This window comes from Episyrphus balteatus, chromosome 1 (genome assembly GCF_945859705.1).
Source record: "Episyrphus balteatus chromosome 1, idEpiBalt1.1, whole genome shotgun sequence".
NCBI classification, from domain to species: domain Eukaryota; kingdom Metazoa; phylum Arthropoda; class Insecta; order Diptera; family Syrphidae; genus Episyrphus; species Episyrphus balteatus.
This window is the reverse complement of record NC_079134.1, coordinates 145,630,970-145,652,871: the sequence shown is the minus strand read 5'-3', so window position 1 is coordinate 145,652,871 and position 21,902 is coordinate 145,630,970. Positions and strand designations below refer to the sequence as shown.

The following is a 21,902-nucleotide window of genomic DNA, read 5'->3' as shown; positions in this document are numbered from 1 at the left end:
TTTTATAAAAATTAAAAAAAGATAAACTTAATAAAAACTATTTCCTCTTAAAAACATTCAGTAAATGCATCACAAAATGGTATACATTTGCCATATTTATTTCGGCAATATCCTGGCAAACAATAACAACCATGTGGTTCGAAGATACTATCTCTATCATATCTAATTTGACATTTCTTTCCAATATCCTTGCAATATACATCACAATTTGGTGCAATTCGTGGTGGAAGATAAACTTCATTTTGTCCACAACAAACTGAATTAGTTGTTGGTTGAATTGGTGGAAGAATTGGTGGACATTTTGGTGGAGGACGAGTTGGGGAAACTGTACGAATTGTCCATATTGGTGTTGTCGGCTCCTCAGTGGTTGTTGTTGTTGGTTCTTCTGTTGTTGTTGTCGTTTTTGGTTTTGGATGCCAGTCACCACCTAAAATATTAGCAATGCTTTTTTGTAAATTTACATTAGAACCTTTCAAATCCTTAACTTACCTCCAGCTACAAAAGTTACAACGCTAAGAAAAAGAAATACTCTGAATGACATGATTCTTGATAAGATACGAATGAAATGTAAGTGTGGTTTTAAATATTTTTGGATTCCATTTATATAAAAATTAATCATGTAATTGCATTCGTATCTTTATTTTATAACTATTTGCATTGCATTGAGGAAGTGAATTTGGACCAAAATAACAATCCTATAAATATATTCTTTTATTAATTTTTGGCATATATTGCACAATAATATTCTGTCAAGCTTTTTATCAATGAAATACTTTTAACTCAAATATATCATAATAACCCAGATAAGTTGTTAGGTATAGTAGCTCTTAATTGGTTTACGTTGACTTGATATCAGTTCATTAAAAGTAGCTCATTTAAGCAATATAACTGATATCATATTACCTAGTGTAGGTTCGGTGAACTTAATCGACAAAAAAACCAAATCTTAGCAGATTTTATTTTATTTCAAGATAAGTGGTGATATGAAAGTGAAAGGAAAATATAACAGTGACATTCTTGTACCTACATATCGTCCCGTTTCTGCTTGAACCTCGTAAGTACATTTTTGTTTAAGATTTTTTTTTCTGTTAAAATTTGCTCTAGAACTTAAAAAAAGAATAGATACAAAGGTTTTAGTTTAGAAACAACTCAATCAATATGTCATAAAAGTGCAGTGGTGCATTTTATGTTCAAAAATGTATTCAAGGTTATTTTACATGTTTGTGTTTTTAGAACAAAAAAAGGTGAAGAAAAGACTAAATCCATGCCGTTTAAATTTATAATACCTACCAACATTTTATTAGTAATAAAACTTATAGTTTGAGTTGCATTTTTGAAAAATTAGTCACAACCTTCGTATATTTAAATTATTTTAAAACCAAACAAGGTAGTTTCGCACACGACTTCAAAGTACTGAAAATCATATAATTACTCAAACATTTTTTGTTATTGCATTTCATAAATCCATAAAAACCGATTAATGGATTTTTTTTTTTGAAAATGAAAGCAGTTGATGGATTAGTCCAATAGAACATCGTTATTATGTTTTTGAATCAAGTCAATCGAGCATCTGGTCAAAATGTATGCCTTTCTGAATTTTATTAGATAATGCACTTTCCCTGCACGAGATACAGACTTTTGCCCATATAAAAAAATAAAACACTCATCGAGACCTTTTATTTGGAGTATGTCTCCATGTGTTACACCAATGGGCCAAAATGCCCAGTCTCCTTTGTTTTAAAATTTGTTAAGCACTTTTACAAATGTTTTGCATAACAAATAAATTTTGGAAAAAATAATTAATTTTTGAAGCCGTTTCAAAAAAAAAAAAAACTTAGTATGCTATTAAAAGGGAAATATTAATCGGCACATATAAACAAAGTTTCAATAAAATTTATTGGACCGTTTTCAAAATATTTAATTTGAACTTTTTTTCAAAAATTTTCAAAATTTTTCGAAATTTTACTCAATTGTTTTTGTATAAAAAATTTCGTTGAAATTGGCTTTGTCGTTTACAAGAAAGTCAGGCATAAAAAAATAGGTTTTTTTTTTGCTAGTACCGTTTATAACGGCTTGTGAAAAAATCGTTAGTTTAAAACCGATGTTTGTTTGCCCAAGGTTAGCCTAGGATAGCCCAACTTTTATTTTCGCTATCCTACACTCAGTTTAAAAATTATAGAAGCATTAGTTTTTATTCCTTTCACAAAAAAAAAATAGTACGCATACACCACAGTGACCTTTATTATCAACTTAAAAAAAGGAGGAGGTATTTAATTCGTCTGTATTTTTTTGTTTTTTATGTTTTTACCTCATTACTTTGGACTGAGTGAACCAATTTTGATAATTCTTTTTGTATTGGAAAGGTTCCAAGTAACAATTTTACTTGCATAAGGTCCATTTTGTTCGATTCAACAAGCTATAGTTTGTATAGGTTTAGTTTAAGGCTTACTTACGCAAGTCATCCATTTTGGAAAGAAAGGAGGTCTCCTTAAGGCTATCTAGAAGTGTTAAGAAGAAGCCTTGTAAATATCAGTTAAAGAAGACCTTTATAAGACCTGTTTGAACCGTTCTAAAAAAGCCTCGTTTTCAAGTGACAGAAGGCCTCTATAACCCCTGTTCCAAGAGGTTCTTGTAAGTATGCAAAGTTTTTATCCTGCAGATATGCAATGTTTATAACGCATTAGAAAAAAACATTGCATTTGAATGTGAGGTTTCAATTACCTCCCAATATTCCACTCATCTTTAATATTCGAGCATGGTCTACTGGTAAGGTGCTGGCTTGGTATGCAGAGGTACGTGGGATCGATTCCTGGCCATGTGATGAAAATAAAAAAATGTGTTCTTTTTCAATTAAAATAATATTCTCATCATTTCAGAACAACAGAAAAAGCAGTGGAATTTCCAAAAAAGGTTGAGAAACAAAATAGGAAAAAATTAAAATAAATAAAATGATATGTAGAAAATGCAAAACAGAAAAAAATCAAAAGAAAATAAAAAAAATTAAATAAAATTCAATAATTTCTTTTTTTTTTTATGCATAAATTCAACTTTTCTAAGTACACGAATAGAATTTTGTAGACCTTTCTCAACATAGGTACCTTGGTAATTCCAACAAACAAACATCATTATTACAAATAAAAAATCTATCAAATTACTTACCTCTTAAAAATTAAATTTTATTTTTGTCACCTTTTTTCTCAATTAACAATGCTAATTCCAACAAATTACATCACTTTTTACTTGCTCTATAGGGCAAGTATTGGTTTCGTGTAGAAAAAAAAAATCGAGGTTTTAATCAAAACCAACATTACGATGATGGAGAAGATCAAAAAAGTGGTTTTCGTCATGCCGTCCGTCGGTCTGTGCGTGTGTGCGTCTGTGCGTCTGTGCGTCTGTGCGTCTGTGCGTCTGTGCGTCTGTGCGTCCATCTGTACATCGAGCTAGGGCCTAAACGGGTGGATGGATTTGCTTGAAACTTGGTACAGATGATTTTTACGTAATTCCCTAGGTCCGTTTTTTTTATTTTTTTAATATCTCCAATTTAACGCATATCTCCCATATAACGTTTTCGAGTTATTTCAAATTTCTCGAAAACGGCTCTAACGATTTCATTTAAATTTGGTGTGCGCAGTACTCTTATTGATTCCAACAAAACTGCGTTTTTAGTTTTTCTCAAAAAATGCCAAGAGCGGAAATATGGCGTTGCCGTTTTTCAAAAATTGACATGTTTTTTAAGTTCATATATTTCATCAAAGCATAAGTCAATTTTTTCAAAATTTACAGACATCATAGGTATTGAAGTGTAAAATGTAAAAAAAAATTAAAAAAAAAAGTTTTTCAAAAAATTTTTAAAAAATTGAATTTTTTTAACTTTCGATTTTTTTTTTTTTGTTTTTATTTTTTTTTTTTTTTCACAAAATCTTAAATTTCCAATAAATATTTAAGATAAAGATGCTTTGAACTACAAGAGCAAGTACGTGCGACCCAGTCGTGCATTTTATTTCATTAGCCCACCCTTAGTTCAAAAATTATGACAAAAAAAACTTTTTTCAAATTACCAACCTCTTAAAAATGAAAATTTGTTTTTTTTTAGTGTAAATATTATCCTTCTTACACATTTCTTCAATTTACCGTGGTTATTCCAATAAATTTCTTCACTATTTTGGTCTGTCCTTCTAAGTTCACAAATTAACTTGCAAAAACTTACTGTCCACTTTTTGTTCAAGATGTTCGTTTGTCCAATGAAAACTCGTTTAAAACGCTCAAGTTTTGAGATACCCCTATAAAACCAATTGCAATCGTTTGTCCAGCTAGAGTTCCTGATACATTAAAAAAAACTGTATTTTTATAGCAACTTTAATAATATGTGATTTTTTAGTTGCGACTCTAATTTAAAATTTCCACTGTGATCTACCAATTTTGGTCCCTTAAAAGAGTGAGAATCAACAAGAACGAACATTTTTTTGACTAATTTCATAAAGAATAGCAACCCTTTTAAATTCACGTTGTTTAAAGCCTCGTAAATATTTTTATCTTTGTGAGAAAAAAAAAAAAGAATTACCCAGAGAGGTTCCAGGAGCAACTCAACTCATAAATACATAAATCTTTTTGAAAATTTGACACCCTAACAATTTGCAGAACTGTGTGTTAAGTTTGTTTTATTTTTGAAATATTACCAATGCGAAAGTTTAAATGTAATCACGCCTTCCGGCTACTTTCAGGGGTTTTCAAGATAAAAAAAAAATATTTTTATTCCCACAGTTTTATACACAAGAACCTTGAAGAAGACGTTTGCATCTTCCAAACATTCAAGTAGGTAGCTTTTAAAGATTTTTTTTATATTTTTGTTCAAAGAATTAAATTGTCAACTCCTCCTGTGCAAGATAAACTATCAAGCCAAACCCCAAAACACACCAGTTGCAAGCCGTGTCGGTCGCGTCCACCAGGCGTTGTCGGTGATTCCATTATTTATTGTGCTCCTGCTAACCCATCATCACCTCCATGGTAGCTCTGCGTGTGAAAGGCTTGCTGCCGCATGACCATAATTATTGTTTTTTTGTTGTTGTTGTGCGTTGTCCTTTCGAAGCACCCTCTGTCTGTCAGAGGACATAATACTGCGGATAATACTCTGACTTTTGTTGGTAGACAGACACACATATCGAATGCGCTGGTGCCTATTTAAGACTTAACAAAAATTGCTTATCATTAATTTGACTTGTCGTAGTAATTGCATGACAATTCCCCATTTTCCGTGCGTCACGTATCGGCACTATTATAGAGATGGCATAGAGAGAATCTTCTTAAAAAAAAAAAAACACATAAAAGTACCAACTAAAAGGAGTTAATAGAGAGCCTTGCATTTAAAAACCGCTATAGCATGCAATAGACTGATGCGGTTTTTACCTAAGGCCATTTTGATGCGACTCTTGGCCGGCAGGGAAGTTCTTAAGTTTAGTAAGTACCAAGGTACCATCATGGTCATCATTGTCGTCTTAGGTCTTCCTCCCGTGTATGTGTGCTATTTTTAAAAAGTCCAAGACAAGGTCTGGCCAGCCAAATATGCCAGCGGCACACTGTTGTCCAAAATGACTTATCTCGTTGCAAAAATCATAACTTTTGAACGGATTGAGGTAGCGGTACAGTTTTTTTTTTAATTTGAAGGAAATTTCCAGGGCTGTTACACCAATGAATTTCAAGAAAATTGTTTTACAGGGTGTTTAGGAATCATCGGCCGAAAACCGATTTTCTTAAAAAAAAAAATATTTAAATTAAAATTGGTATGCCATTTTGTAGAAATCACTAATTCACATCTAAAAAAAGTTCAGATTACACTTTTCCATGATATTACGATTATAGAGAATGCCAAAAAAGTTGGTCCCGGAAGTCCGTGTGTCTGTCTGTCTGTATAAGGATCTACAGCCTAAACGGATGAACCGATTGACTTCAAATTTGGTATGTAGCATTTTTTGGAGACCTTCCAGAGGGGTTTTTGGAATTAATTTTTTTGGGCCAAAAATAACGGTACTTGTCATACACCGATTTCAGTAAAGCTGTAATTGCTCAAAAACGGCTCCAACGATTTTGTTTAAAAAATTCAAATGTAAGTTTGAAAACAAGGTCTATCTTCTAATGAAAAAAATTTTTTTGGAAAATCATTATTAACGGTACCTGCCATAGAACGGTTTTTTTTAAATCCGATATTCTCCGAAACGGCTTATTCCATTTCAACGAAACTTTTTTTGAAGAAGCACTTATATAACTCAAATATAGGCCAAAAATAAAATTTCAAAAAAAATAATTTTTGGATTTTTAAAAAAATTTTGAAATTTTTTTTTGAAAAATAAAATTTTCGAAAACGGGACATTGTATTTTTTTGAAATTTTGTTTTTAGATGTGGATTAGTGATTTCTACAAAATGGCATACCAATTTTAATTTAAACATTTTTTTAAAAGAAAATCTGTTCCTTCTGCCTTCATTTTTTTTCAAAGTACAAAATCTCGGCAGTGCGCAAGCATGCGCAGCTAAATATTTTTATTTTGGATCAACAATTGATTGGTACACATACCCTATTCGGCTTAATGCATGGAACCGAATGGATTTTTTACGGTACCTGCCATAAAACCGTTTTTTTTCAAATCCGATATTCTCCGATACGGCTTATTCGATTTCAACGAAACTTTTTGTGAAGAAGCACTTATATAACTCAAATATAAGCCAAAAATAAAATTAAAAAAAAAATAAATTTTGGATTTTTAAAAAAATTTTGAAATTTTTTTTTGAAAAATAAAATTTTCGAAAACGGGACATTGTATTTTTTTGAAATTTTGTTTTTAAATGTGGATTAGTGATTTCTACAAAATGGCATACCAATTTTAATTTAAACTTTTTTTTTAAAGAAAATCTGTTTTTGGCCGATGATTCCGAAACACCCTGTGAAATAATTTTATTGAAATTCATTGGTATAACAGCCCTAGAAATGTCCTTCAAGTAAAAAAAAAAATTGTACCGCTACCTCAATCCGTTCAAAAGTTATGATTTTTGCAACGAGATAAGTCATTTTGGACAACCGTGCGGCAGTGCGGCGGCGAAGTTACAAAACCTCACTTCGAAAAATGCGGGAATACGTCGCCGTCGTCATCAGTGGCAAACGTCTTCGTCGTCGATGTTTGGCCATGATTGATGGGTAATCTGCAATAGGAGAATCGATGTTCGATATCAAGTTTTCTTCATTTCTGGGTATCGATATCTTCTATGCGGGGACCGACCGGGACCGGGACCGGGCCATTTCGGTATAATTGATATTGGTAAGTAATTGCATGTAAGTTGCAAACATACAACCCAACTCGCACCGCTCGCTGCTCTGTGTCTTCCAACGCAAAACGCAATGTATAAATAATTCAGGCCATGATCTTTCCCTTCGTCTATTATATCATCATTTTAATGTTAACAATTTGTGTGTAGAACACGGTTTCAGTCCGGCTTGGGCCCAGAATGAAGATAAAGCTTTCTATCGATTTCTGTCTTCGTCATCATAGTCATCGTCGTCATCGTCTTCGTCGCCATCATGATTGTTGTCGATTCGCGTGATGAGAGTCCAATCGATGTCAGAGACGAGGAGCTGGTGCTGCCACTGCGGTTACATTGTTATCCGACAATAAACCATGGAACCTCTGCTTGGTTACCTTAGTTTACCTGGGTACAACTTGAACATCAACAAGGAGGTCTCTCATGGAAGCCGGTCAACTCCGGTTGATGGGATCATAATATTCTCTTTTGATTTGATGGTTAGTTTGGAGTTAATTTTGGTTGTGGCGGACTCTGTGTGTGATGACATTAAGTCCATGATGTGATATCGTATACGGGAGTGCAAAGGTGCTGATTGTTTGCACACAGCCCAGCACTGCTGCTAACAATCGCGACTTGGTCAGGTGGGATCGGCAAGTGGATGCATTTATAAAGGTCACGAGGAACATCTGCCTGTGAGATGATGACTGATGATGTGGGTTAGCAATTTAAAATTGTTTGGTTGTTTTGGTTTTTTTTGGTTTCGGTTTTGTGGGTTAAAGGTTTTAAAATATCAGATTTTTTTGTTTTTTTTTTTTAGATAAACGGATTTTTTCAATAAAGTTGAAAGCTTATATGAGGAAGGCGTACTAGGTTAATGGTATTCGATTATAACAGTGGTTTGCGTGGAATTACAATATTTTTGTTTGAGGAGATATAAAGAACGAGTTAATGGACATATGTGATGAAGGGAACTTTTAAGTGTGCAATATGATTGGTGATTATGGGATTTTTTTTTTTTCAAATCACTGCGTACATTTCACGATGTTTGTAAATTAGTCTTATAAATTAATTCAAGATTGGGAAGCCACTGAAAAATACACATTTTATGAAAAAAAAATCAGATTTTTTTAAATTCAACAAAAACAACTTAAAATAATTGCCTTTTTAAAGGCTTTCACATTAGAAGTTTAAGTTTTGCCGTTTAAACCTCACACATTTTGTTTACAAGTAGGTACTTAAAACTATCTTTATTTTTTTTTTTTCTTGAAAAATCACAGCGAACAAGATTACATTTTAGAAGGAAAAGAATAAGATATAGTCTGATAACTAAAATTAATAAAAAATTTATGATTTATAAATGTTTTTCATGTCTTTGAAGAAAATTTTAACTAAATATTGTTAAACAAAAATATTTTAAAAACGTTTATCGTTTATGTATTTTCTAAAAAAAAAACACAATTCAACCTATGAGTTCAAAACTGCACTTTTTCCTGTCGGTTTTTTAAAATAAATAAAATGAACGACTGTGTGCCACTATTTGCTCCTACAGTAGCGAATTTAAAGACAGTTTTTTTATAATGCGAAAACATAGTTCAAAAAGTTTTTGGTCTCCAAACAAAGTATCCCATTGATTCCTTACAGAAATTCCTGTTTTTTAATAATTTTATATGCATATACAATATACATACATATGTATTATTTTTTTTTTTTTTCATTTTCTAAAAAAAATTTGGTAGATATGCCATTCAAAATAAATAATTAATGGACACATAAAACTAAAGTTTCATAAAAATTCATGAGTCCGTTTTCAAGAATTGATTTTTTAAAGAAAAATTGTTTAATTTTTTTAAAACATCCAAGAATCGGTTTTTCGAAAATTTTACTTAAAGTCCAGGCTTATTTGCAACAGCAAAAATGTTATTTTAAATCCTTAGAGCCGTTTTTGATAAAAGTAACAATTTTTCGTTTTGTTAATATGAACGGTACCATTAATTTCGATCCCTCTTTTTTAATTATTTTTAAAAACTTTTAAACATTTTTCAAAAATTGTTTGATATTGGCATTTTTAAGAAATTACAACTCGACATATCAAAATCAAAAGTTTCAAGAAAATACAAAAACCCCTTTTAAAAAAAAAATTGAGAATAATACAAATGTTTTCCATATTTGTTATGTCCGCTAATTTTGGTTCTAAGGAAATTCAATTTTAACACTAGGTAATCGCCAAGCTTCCTTAATTGCCAAGTTAAAAAGAATTCAAAATCTAAAGCACAGGTCTGCTGCGGGGGCCACTTTTTTCACATTCTCTATATGTCATGATTGTTATTATGAATTTGATTTTACTACGAATGCTGAACTTGCCCCTATAGCACACTGACACTGAGGAAAAAAAACGCACCTTAAAATGTAATACTAGCTGTGTTTTATTTTCCTCAAGACCCAGATCAGATCATTGTTTTTATTAGCTTTACAACAAAAGCAGGTTTTTGTTTCGCAAATAAATAGAATGATTTGATCTGGATCAGAAGGAAAACAAAACACAGCTATTTTATCAATGTTGAAAATACTTACATACATACAAAATATTTTAGCTAAAGTGGAAACAACTTTGAAAAATATTTATACAAAAATCTAAGGAAATTGCAATTTGTCAGAGGAATTTACAATAGTGAGATGGTCTGCTGGTAAAGCATTCGACTAGTAACCCAAAGAATGAAGGACCGATCCCAATGACTGCCTTTTTTTTAATATGCACTTTTTTAAAACTTGAAACAATTTTAAATAAAAATTAGCGTTGCTCTACTTTGATTTAAAAAAATATCATCTTCGACACAAAATCATTACGAAAAATATTTTGGTAAATAAAAGTGGTTTTCGTTGATTTTTTGATGTTTTTTTCCTAAGTGGACTCATGTGTATCGAAATTAAAAACTGAGATTATTGGTTTGAAGATTTATTTTAAATCATTAAAATAAATCGTTGAGTGTTTGGTTCCATTTTGTTGTTAGTGTTTAAAGTTCAAACTTAAACGGTCACTGTGGTGTATGTGTACTATTTTTTTCTTAAATGTCATAAAATACTAGTAAAATGTAACACTTTAAGTGAGTTTAACAACAGAAACATTTTTTTAAAAAATCTTTAGGATATATATTTATTTATTTCATGAAAAAAAAAATTAAAGACTACACATAAGAAAATATATTATGTTGTGATACTTACTAAATACTTTTACAAAAAAAATAATTTACTCTAAGACTTCCCGTATATCTCTATTCTGAAGTAAACTTTCAAGAACATAAAACGGAATTAAACTCAAATATGTGATTCCATTGATACCACCTATGACTAGTGACTTAAATTCAATGTTTTGACTTACTTTTCGGAACCTTCTGGAATTCTTCAATTTTATAAATATCTACTAAAATACACTGAATGCTTAACAAATTACACGTGCCATATGCACAATCTCACTTGAAATCATCAATTTGCCTATGATGTTCATATCCTGTCAGCCCACACAAAGGTCTTAAAAAAACTAATATAATTTTCCCCACTCATTCCATTTAAGAAAAAGCAATTCGCCACACTTGCAAATCACCAAGGTGCCTTGCGCATTGCACAAAGACTGACTATACCATTCTTTTGCAAGAAGGACCACTTGATTGATGGCAAGGTACTTAAGTTAAAAAGGATTATAAATGGCATTATTTAGTATCTGGCACTTCAATTGATACCCAAAGACACAGAAAGCAGATGCACATTGCACAACCAAACTTACAAGCTATATGTATCCCACCGTCAACATCGGATTCGGTTTCGCGAGCGCGCGCGCGTAGTCATCCCAAAGACAAAGGGAATATATATATACTCTAGCAAACCAGATTGCATATGGCGATAAGGTCGTTCCATAAAGTGTAGAACCTATATAGTGTGGAAATATGGACACAAACACTTATTGCCTTTCTCATAGAATTGCTGCTGCTGCTGCTGATCTTGGTCTTGAGAAATAGAATTTTTGTGTCTTTTCGTATCAGAGTCAGAGTATATAGTAATGTTCCCTGATGTATCATTGAGTGTAAAACTTGCATTCGTGCTTCGCAAGTCCCAAGATAAGAGAGCGCGAGACTCCATCTATTCTTGGCCATCGGCATTGGAATAAAACATAATTCTTTTGCACTTAGTTTTGGTATAAATGTATAAAGCTGATGATGAGGTGATTTTTTTTGCAAGTTACACCAAGTCCAAGAGTCACCTTGAACACACAAGAGAGCAACTGTGAAAGTCACAAAAATGGTTTAATGTCATTTCGTATGGAGTAGAAACAAATGATGGCACTTATTGGCACGTAAAATGGAGGGAATTAATATTAAGATCTTGTTGCACAGGCAAATCCAGAGGCCAACTCTTTACACACACACAGTACACAGTGCATTTTTCAATGGTACAAGGCCGGAAATTTTTAATGATTCTCTCTGGTGAGACTTGCCAGACTTGACTTCCATGGGACTAGAGTGGATGTCATTTTTCATTGGAACATTTCAAATTGGCTAAATTCATTACTGATCTTGCCAAGTCGTATATGAGGTAATTTATATCAATAAGCTGGACACAGATAAATGCAAAGGGCCATGAGAAGTCAAGGTGTTTGGTCTTGACCCCAAGCCGAGAGGGTTATTTGAGTTTTCAGTTGATATGGCATGAATGTGGGTATATATTAGACTGATTCAAAAAAAAATTATTTTATTTTTGTTCAAAGCATTGTTGAAAATATTGTTGGAAATGACGAAAAAAAAATACTGTAAAAGTTTCAGCCCTTAATGTTAACATTTAGTACCGCCGCATCGCAATTTTCTATTTCCCATACGATTTGTATGGGAAAGATTGTGTATTTGTGTTTAGAATTTTGTATCTTTTTAATGGTTCATCCAAAAGGCTTGACAAAATCATTTTCTTTTATAAAATTGTCTCTACAAAAAAGCTCTTATTAATTTTTTTGATTTACCCCCGCGTTTCGAAGTTATTCAACTTTAAAATATAAAAAGTAATTTTTTCTCATTTTTTTCCGATTTTTTGACGAAATTATTATGTTTACCAAAAAATTTGGCAAAATTTTCGAATATTTGTATTCTATGTTGTGTTTTGGTTTCACAGACCCTTTTATATAACTCACAAACCCCTAAAACTATCATATTTGACTTTTTCAATAAATTCGAATTATTCATTTTTTCAACTAAAAATTATTTTAATTAATTTTTCGCGTCCGTTTTTTTTTAATTTCATAAATGCAATCTTGTAGAGCGTTCAATTTTATACAAGAAAATGATTAAATCTAGCCTTTTTGATGAACCATTAAAAAGATACAAAATTCTAAACACAAATACACAATCTTTCCCATACAAATCGTATGGGAAATAGAAAATTGCGATGCGGCGGTACTAAATGTTAACATTAAGGGCTGAAACTTTTACAGTATTTTTTTTTCGTCATTTCCAACAATATTTTCAACAATGCTTTGAACAAAAGAAAAAAAAATTTTTTTTGAATCAGTCTAGTATATATAGTTGGTTAAAGAAAGAATATGAACACCCAATTTCAACAATTTTTAAACCTAGGAATATCCCTCCTTGTGGTCATCTTCTTTTAAATATACAATCGGGCATTAACAATATGTAGCTAAAAGCTAGTAAGTTGGACCTAGTAACATAAAGTTACATTTTTTCTAGGACCTTTATGAGTTTATATTTTTGAACACACATTTCCAAAATTTTAAATTAAAACCAGTATTTTGTTAAAATACACTAGCCCAAAAAATTAAGGGAACAAAAAAAAATCGTGATTTCTTTAGTGATTTTTGATAGGCTGTATCTCAGTAAAAAATGATCGCATCATGACAAAATAAAAAGCATTCGAAAGCTCTATTCTTCTAGTTTCAGGATTAAATGTTAAAATATTTTCTTTCTAACGGTAAAATAGCTAAATTGTTAGAACTGTTCAAAAACCAAAATTTTCCAATTTTTGTTCGGTTTTACTGTTTAAGAAAGTGGGAAAATTTTTTCTGATAAAATGATTATTATTTTTAGAAAGGCTATTTATTTGGCTTTAAGATTCATTTTATTTCAAACTTCTACGATTTTTTTAAACTGCAATATAAGTCATCAAACCAAAAACCATACTTTTGACTTTGACTATCAATATCTCAACAACGGATCACTGTACAGAACATTCAAGGACACATTTAAAAACTTCATTCAATTCTCTACAAAGGAATTAAATTTACTTTGTTAAACAAAATGTTTTCTTATTTTTTAGTTTAATTTAGAAATAGGCATTTTTACGGTTTTTTTAGAAAATTTACCGCTATTTTATTTCTATGGGTGATAAGATTAAACTGAGGCTTAATTATTGAAGCTTCATATACCTGTAATTAGTATGCAAAGTTTCAGACTTATTCATTAAGCAGTTTTTCTGTTGTGAGGGTTTGAACTTTTGAGATGAAATAAAACACCATATTTCTACAGGTCTAAATGACTTACTTCTTGTAACTTTTCTATGAGCAAAATCAAATTCTTTTGAGTGTATTTGATAATTTTATTGAAAAATATCATTTAAATTTAAGATAAACCAAGGAAAATTAAAAGTTAAAAAAAAAATTCAATTTTGAAAAAAAAGCTTTTTATACCATTTTTCTTTACTTTTTCTAATTTTGAAAATTTTTTGTTATATAGGGGAAGTGGGGGGCAAGACCGCCTATGGGGGCAAGACGGTTTTTGTACTATGTTGTATGAAAAAAAATATTAAATTGGCAGCACTTTTAATATAAAATAAATGGCTTCTGGTAAGATCGAATATGTCTGTAAGTATAAGCAAGTTTGGTTGAAATCCCGAAAAGTTGTAGTAAATTTTGTGATTTTTCATCAAATCGTCATGTTTTGTTGTGAAAAGAAATTTGTACTTTTTTAAATGAAATATTTAAAAGTCTTAACTTTTTCTTTTTTTTGTAATAAAAGTTGGGAACCGATGAAAATATAGCATACGTTTGTGATTATTGCAAAAAGATTCCAAATTTTAAGATAGAAACGGTTTTATTATCAACAGAAGTTGATAGGGCGGTCTTGTGGGGGCAAGACGGTTTTTTGTTAGATGTTTTTTTCAAAACTTATTATCTTTTGTTCCGTATTTTTAATTTTTTTTAATGATGAGATTTCCTACCGAAAACATTAAAGTTAATGAATAAACACTTTATTTTAATTAAAAGATGTTTCTTTATTGGTTTTTAAGACGGTTAAACACTAAAGGGGCGGTCTGGCCCCCACTTCCCCTACATATTCTATGTACATTTTTGTGATATATCATGTGCCAGGATGAAGAAGTTTAAGTTTTGTTATCCTCATAGAATTGCTAAATATAAGCCAGGCTGCCTTGCAAAGAATGTTAATTCATACTTTTGATTTATGTACAAAAATAAATTCGATACCTGGATTGTACTTTTTGGGAATTTTTTTTTTTTTAAGTTAAAAATTGCTTGAAAGTTGTGGTTGCCCCCCTACTAACAATTTTGCTTCTATAATGCTTTACAGAAGCAACAATTGCACCTGTAAAGCTTTATAGAACCAAAATTGTTTGTCGGGTGTTGTACTTATTCTGAAAAAATATCCACTTCCAAGTAAATTCCGTCAACAGGTAGTAACACAGACGTTTTATTTGCACATTTTGCTTATTATTTATTATTATTAATTATCGCTTTTTTTTTGAAAAGAAATATTTTATATGGTTTATAAACACAAGTAAGACTTAAATAAAGTATTTGCTTTTCCAAAAAGATTTTTAAAAAACTCAAGATTACATATGTACAAAACCTAAAAATTGAACTGTAACCCTCTTGCGCTTAAGATAACGAACTGAAATTTCACAACGTTATTGATATATTATAAATAGAACAAATTTAGCGGGTGGTCCGACCGAAAATCGAAAAAAAATTTTTTTTGGATAACAATGCCGAGTTATAATCTAGCCTAATGCATTTAAAAAACTTAAAAATATAAACTTTTTTTAAAGTCTTAGTGGGTTTTTAAGCCTTTATATTCGCTGGACTTATGTCTTTTCTGAAATAAACGAACTTTTTTTGGTAAAAATTTTGTTTTTATCTAGCTATAGCTTTTGAACCCTGCTTCTGATTTTAATGAATAATATAGCAGTAGATAGAGTAAATCTTTACCTTTTTATTTATACAGGGTGTCCCACAGTCACCGCCCCAAACGAAAACCATGGATTCCTGAGGTCATTTTAAGTCGAAAAACTTAAGAGGTAATTTTCTCGTTTTCGTCCCGTTTTCGAGTTACCACGGTTTTTATGATTTTTGTTCTCTTTTCCCTTATCTGGCTTTATCTTTGCCAAACTACGTTTGATTTGAAAATTTTTTTTTACAACCAATCAAGAATTTATTACAGTTTTAGTTTGTCTGAAAACTTTTTTTTCTGCGGACAACCGTTTCTCCACAATTTTGCATCAAACACAATTTTCTTCGTTTTTTAAGTTGTTTTTTACATTTTCATATCATTTAAGTCAAAAAAAACACGTTAATGAGTATTAATTTTTTGTGCTTTTTATTAAAGCCCAGTTTATTTTCATAAAAAAAATAAGTTTTATTTCATAAAAAAGGCTACTGAAAGTAATTAAAAAAAAAATAAACAAACTGAGTGAATTAAAAAAAAAAAAAATTTTAAATAAAAAATTAATTTACATGAATTAAAACTTTTTCTGAGCTATTGTGGTTAAGAAAAGAACAAATAAATAAAGCTCAGAAAAAGTTTTAATTCATTTAAATAAATTTTGTATTTAAAAATTATTTTTTTTTTAATTCACTCAGTTTGATTATTTTTTTTTAATTAATTTCAGTAGCCTTTTTTATGAAATAAAACTTATTTTTTTTATGAAACTAAACTGGGCTTTAATAAAAAGCACAAAAAATTAATACTCATTAACGTGTTTTTTTGACTTAAATGATATGAAAGTGTAAAAAACAACTTAAAAAACGAAGAAAATTGTGTTTGATGCAAAATTGTGGAGAAACGGTTGTCCGCAGAAAAAAAAGTTTTCAGACAAACTAAAACTGTAATAAATTCTTGATTGGTTGTAAAAAAAGAGAACAAAAATCATAAAAACCGTGGTAACTCGAAAACGGGACGAATACGAGAAAATTACCTCTTAAGTTTTTCGACTTAAAATGACCTCAGGAATCCATGGTTTTCGTTTGGGGCGGTGACTGTGGGACACCCTGTATATAACTTAAAGTAAAGGCTTGCGTGTCATGATGGCTGTCAAATAAATTTAAAACTGGTAAAATGTCATATATTCAATATTTAAAAACGCTGCCTGGCTATAACTTTTGAACTCTGAGTTCAATTTTATTGAATTTTAAGATATACACCATAAAACAACATAAAATCAATGAAAACCACATTGATTTAACTATTATTCGGAATGACTTTGCGTTTGAAGATGAACATTTTAAAATCAAAGTGGAAAAAAGGTTAATTTTTTATGGTTTCGTATCTTAAAGTCACATAAATCAAAGTAGTTCATATTTTTTCCCTCAGTGTAGATAGAGTAATTCCTTACCTTTTTATAGATGTATTACAAAAGGGCGTGCGTGTCAAGACTGCTGCCAAAATAATTTAAAACTGGTAAAAAGTCATGTATTTAACAGTAAAAATGTTGCCACCGCGTGAAATCTTTCCATATATTTTGAACCCTTTACTTTCAGTTTTCGTATTTTCAGAAGATGAAAAACTGTACATACATGAGAAATTTCAAAAAAAAAAAAATATTTGGGAAAAAATGAACTTATTATGTTATCAGACAAATTAAAAAAAATTGTTTTTACATTATCCAAAACCTCTATTTAATGGTTTGAATCTTTAAAAGAAGCATGTTTTTACATTTACTTTTCAACAAAGAATTTTAAGATTCAAATTTTGAAAATTGTTGCAGCCGCCGTTTATAAAAAAATTATTTTTTATAATGCAAAAGTTTTCAAAATTTTCAAAAACCGACACTGAAGAACAAGATTTGAAAAAAATCCAGATTTTTAAATCCAAAAATGTTTTTTTATTTTTTTCTAAAATTTTATTCATTTTTAATTTTAAGGTTACTAAAACGATTTTGTATTAAATTTTTAAAGGAAGTGAAAAGTTAAAGAACTGTTTGCGATAAGTATCTAAAAGATCTTTGAAAAATTTTCACTAGCTATTGTGAAAACCAGTAAAAATGTAACATTTTACATATGTTGCAAAACTGTAAAAATATATTACACATACACCACAGTGACCCTTAAAATTTAAACTTTGAAAATCGATACAAAAAAATGAAACCAAAAACTCAACGTGTCGTCTCCTTTTTAATGATAAAATAAAAACGATTTTGACATGCTAAAACGTAAAAGCAATAATGTTTTTAATTAATTTATTATTTTTTATGTAAAACCACAAAGAAAAGGTGAAGTGTTGAATTGTTAGAACACTTGTGAGCAAAAAAAAAATGTTGATGTCCTTTTGACAGTGTTCCTGTAAAGGCTCGGCTAGTAGAAGTGCCAATGTTAATTTTTCTGTACATATGTAGGTTTTTTTTTTACGGAAATCCTTCACGGGTTCGTATCCCTACCTTCCAACTTTTGGGGTAATCGGGCCAATGCAGTTCTTAACATCTTAAGGGATTCACGAGTAAGATTTTTCCCTTAACCTTCTACCAGACACTTTTTCCGAGTGTCCTGCTGACAATTTTACTGTGTGTTAGTAAAATAAATTTTAAATTTGGCCAATTAGCATAAGGCAGATTAGTACATCAAATCAATAAATCATCTTTATTACCTCAACATCCAATTTACGCCTCAAGACAAGTACCAATGTACATCTAAAATGGCAATAGTAGTCGATATAAGTTTCATATAGCCAATATCTAAATGCCTATACAACAACCCAAAGAGTAAATCCAATAAGAACGCTACATAGCCACAAAGGGATCTCGAATCTAATCATAACAAATTGGGAACGCGGAAATTTCAATTTCACTTCTCTGACTCTCTGTTTGTCCATTTTCAATGTCTATCTAATCCAACTATATTCACATTGATCTATCGTCTCGTCGTCGTTGAAGTCATCGTAGTTTTGCCGGCAGCAGCAGCGGTAAGCTCTATGACTTACCACCGTTCCAGAGGCACATATATTTCCAATCCAATACTGTGACCATAACCAAAGACGACCCAAGACTAATCCAACGAAGGTAAAGTGAATTACAGAAATCACGTTTGAATATAGTTAGTATCCTGAGCTAGTACAATATTCTTGGAGATAGAAGAAAACTGATGCCGATTGCGGGTGGGAGGAAGAAGAAATTTAGTGCCTTTTCATGAACTATGTTTCACCAGAAGCGACGAACTACCAAGACGACGACTTCTTTGACGTGTCTTCGCTGCTGAAAAAGAACTGACAAAGTCACCCTGTGTCTCGAATCGAATCAAAGACGATGACTATAGAAAACTATGATGACGGGACGGCTTTCGATATGGACGGACTTCTTCTTTTTCTTTCAAAGATCAATAGATGTTACGTTTTTGCCAGTAAGTACATATGCACCTACTCTGTCTATCTCTGAAAGTAGATATAACCGCGTGGAGGGTGAGTGGCAATCGTCATGGAGGCAATTTAATACCGACGACGACCGATCAATCCAATGGAGGAGTTGCATCAGTAGCGTCTTCTCCCGTCACAACCAGGAAATGATCTCTGATGTGAAATTCTACTCCAATCATCGCGGTAATTGTGGACAATTTTATCCCGAAAATCATTTATATTGCATTCGATTTTTATATGACTAAAGAATAAGAAGGTCTTCTATATATTTCTATTCTATATTGAACGTAAAATATATTTAAATCTTGCTGAATTGGCATATCTTCTTCAATCGCTTGTCTTGGAGTTTGTTAAAGTAGTGATTTTGTACATGAAAACACACAAAAAGGTGCTCATTGAGATTGTTCGAAATCCTCTTAGCAGGTAATTTCAATCATAACATCGTCAATTTTCTTGATTTTTTCTAACGATATGTACTCAGAACTTGTTGCACTGTGATTGTGATTGCTTTTGGATGATTAGATTGATGAAATTAGAGAAGAAATTATTGGTATAGAGGAGGGCTTGATTTGTATGCCCTTTCTATATAACTTTGGCTGTGAGGTTCATGCTTCCGTGTTCTAAGTAAATTTCTTGAAGGAACTTCATAGATCTACTACATAGATCTACTACTTAGATTTATACTAAATTAGCCCGGTTCCATTGTAGGTGGTAATTTAGTTTACTTATGAGTAGATGATTTATAGATCTAGTAATACAACAACACATGATAGGAATAAAGTGTAGTTGTTGTACTAGATTTCTACTCATGAGTAAACTGCCACCTCCAATGGAATAGGGCTATAGATCTTCGACCTAAATTAGCTGCCTTCCTTTATAAATGATAGACTTCAGATTTGCAGAAATCTACTACTAATATAAGTTCGCATTTCTATATAATCCACCATTTGTAGATTATAGTACTAGATCTAATTATCATCTAAGCACCTTTAGAAGTGGTAAACTACTCATGAATACCTACTTTGCTGGCTGCGTTCATTTGAAAGTGGTAGACTACTCATTAGTAGAACTCTACTACTGCTTATCCTATCTACTCGAGCTGAAGATATTGTGTTAATTGTATTACAAATTCTACTTCTACTCAAGAGAAGACTACAACCTCCAAAAAATTTGACAATAAGCCTTGTGTCTTTGAGGGTAGTGAACTAGAACTACTCATGAGTACTTAACTATCACTTTACAATGGAACAAATTTTCAACGAAATCAATGCAATTCCAGTAATAGTAAATGTACCTACTATAGATCATCAACTACTCTGTTATAGGATATTGGTTGTTTCTTTGAATTTGGTAGACTACTCATGAGTAGATGATTAGGAGATCAAGTACTTCAATCAAACATAATGATCTTCTGCTATAATAGATACGTAGGAACGCATAGTTTTTAGTACTAGATTTCTAATACTACCATTAGCCCCATTCCTTTGGAAGTGGTAAACTACTTATGAGTTTAAATTAAATTTTTCGTATGTTTCCATAAGTATGTAGATGATTTAGTACATTAATACTAGAACTACTTATACTTTTCCTAATCGAGGAAATGTGCTTTGTATTGATTTCTTTGAAGATGCGTTATTGAAAATCTCTATAAAATTACTTGTAGTACTTTGCAACCTTCAGAGGAACAGGGGTATTCCAAAACTTACTAACGCGTTACGTGTTTAGAAGTGACGACCAATACGGTAAATTGTAGTAGATTAAAGTTATTAGTTTCTACCAGAATCCAGAATTACATTGAGAATCAAGAGACCAACATAAAGAATTCGTCGCATTCGTAACGTGTGTCGACGGATTCAGCTAACAGCTCAATTAGTTATGCATAACGTGCTCATGAGACCGATCTACCCTCATTCGGCGTATTTGCGTCGAATCGAATTGGTGGAGTGAGTGGATGTTTGACGAGCCCTCGGAACCGAGAAACAAAGACTTGTTTGATTTTCCCATGGGAGAAAATGGCTGTTAATTGTTTTTTCTTACTTTTAATTTCTAGCACGTATAAATGCAAAATGACGTAAATGCGTGCATCTGATAGTGCCTGAATCATTCAGTCCTATCGGGAGTTTCAAGTGAACAAGATTCCACCCGGAAAGATTTTATTTCACTTTTCCCCTATTGTGAGTTCGGGGCGAAAAGTTGTTCACGCTCGGTATAGTCGACAGCTCTCGTCTCACTTAAATTTTGGTTCCGAACAAGAAAACAAGTTTAGCGGAAAATGTAAATTCCGTTCGTATGAAACTCACGATAACTTAATAAAAATTCCGGGCGAACAAAAATATTCCGGGTGGAAAACTTTCCACATGAAACTCCCGATAGGGCTGATTGAATGCGAGAACACTTGAATGAAGATTGGGTGAATAGGTTAAAGCTTGAATAAATGAAAGGGTTAATGAGTGAATGCATGAATACCTGAATGCGTGAAAAAGTGAATGAATTATTGAGGGCGGGAATTCGTGAATACGTGAATGCTTAAATTCGTGAATGTATGAATTCGTTATTTCGTGAATAGGTACCTACATGAAAACAATTCAAATCAATTTTCATAAAAAAATACACAAAATTGCATTCTGCATGTTTAAGCCTTTTCAAAATTTATAATCGTTTGGTTTCTGTCATGCATCATTCCTACCAACTTACAAGTCGTGGCATTCTAATTTATTTATTAACTTTTTTCTTCAATGCACAACAACTCAGCAAAAGATGAGAAAAGTGCTAGACCAATGACCAATATTGCGTATGGAGGAAGCTTCTGTAAATTAGAAGCAATCCTGAAGATGTATTACCGCATTACTAGGATGCTTGCTAACTGGTTAAGAGGGGAATACATTAAACTCTCACTTTAATTGCCAGTGATTAACTCTATAGGATATGCAAGACCAGGACTCCACTGGCTCCACTACGATAACGTTGGTTGTTGGTTGGTGTGAAAG

General features: G+C 31.5%; 2 protein-coding genes across 2 annotated transcripts in view; one reads left to right on the top strand and one right to left on the bottom strand.

Moving 5' to 3' along the window:
* LOC129907356 (proteasome inhibitor PI31 subunit) overlaps positions 1-21,902 on the top strand; it is a 313,952-nt gene that overhangs the window by 274,566 nt on the left and 17,484 nt on the right. The window lies entirely within an intron of this gene.
* On the bottom strand, positions 48-663 carry LOC129911184 (uncharacterized). The gene is made up of 2 exons (XM_055988902.1): positions 490-663; positions 48-427 (listed from the first exon to the last, which is right to left on the bottom strand). The coding sequence occupies exons 1-2, from the start codon at positions 617-619 to the stop codon at positions 48-50; spliced, it is 510 nt and encodes a 169-aa protein (XP_055844877.1). The 5' UTR covers positions 620-663.

Bases quoted from the DNA above. Each gene is read 5' to 3' on its own strand.
- LOC129911184 (XM_055988902.1), bottom strand. From the start codon at position 619: ATGATTAATTTTTATATAAATGGAATCCAAAAATATTTAAAACCACAC. The intron at 428-489 runs GTAAGTTAAGGA...CTAATATTTTAG, and splicing joins TGTAACTTTTGTAGCTGGAG to GTGGTGACTGGCATCCAAAA.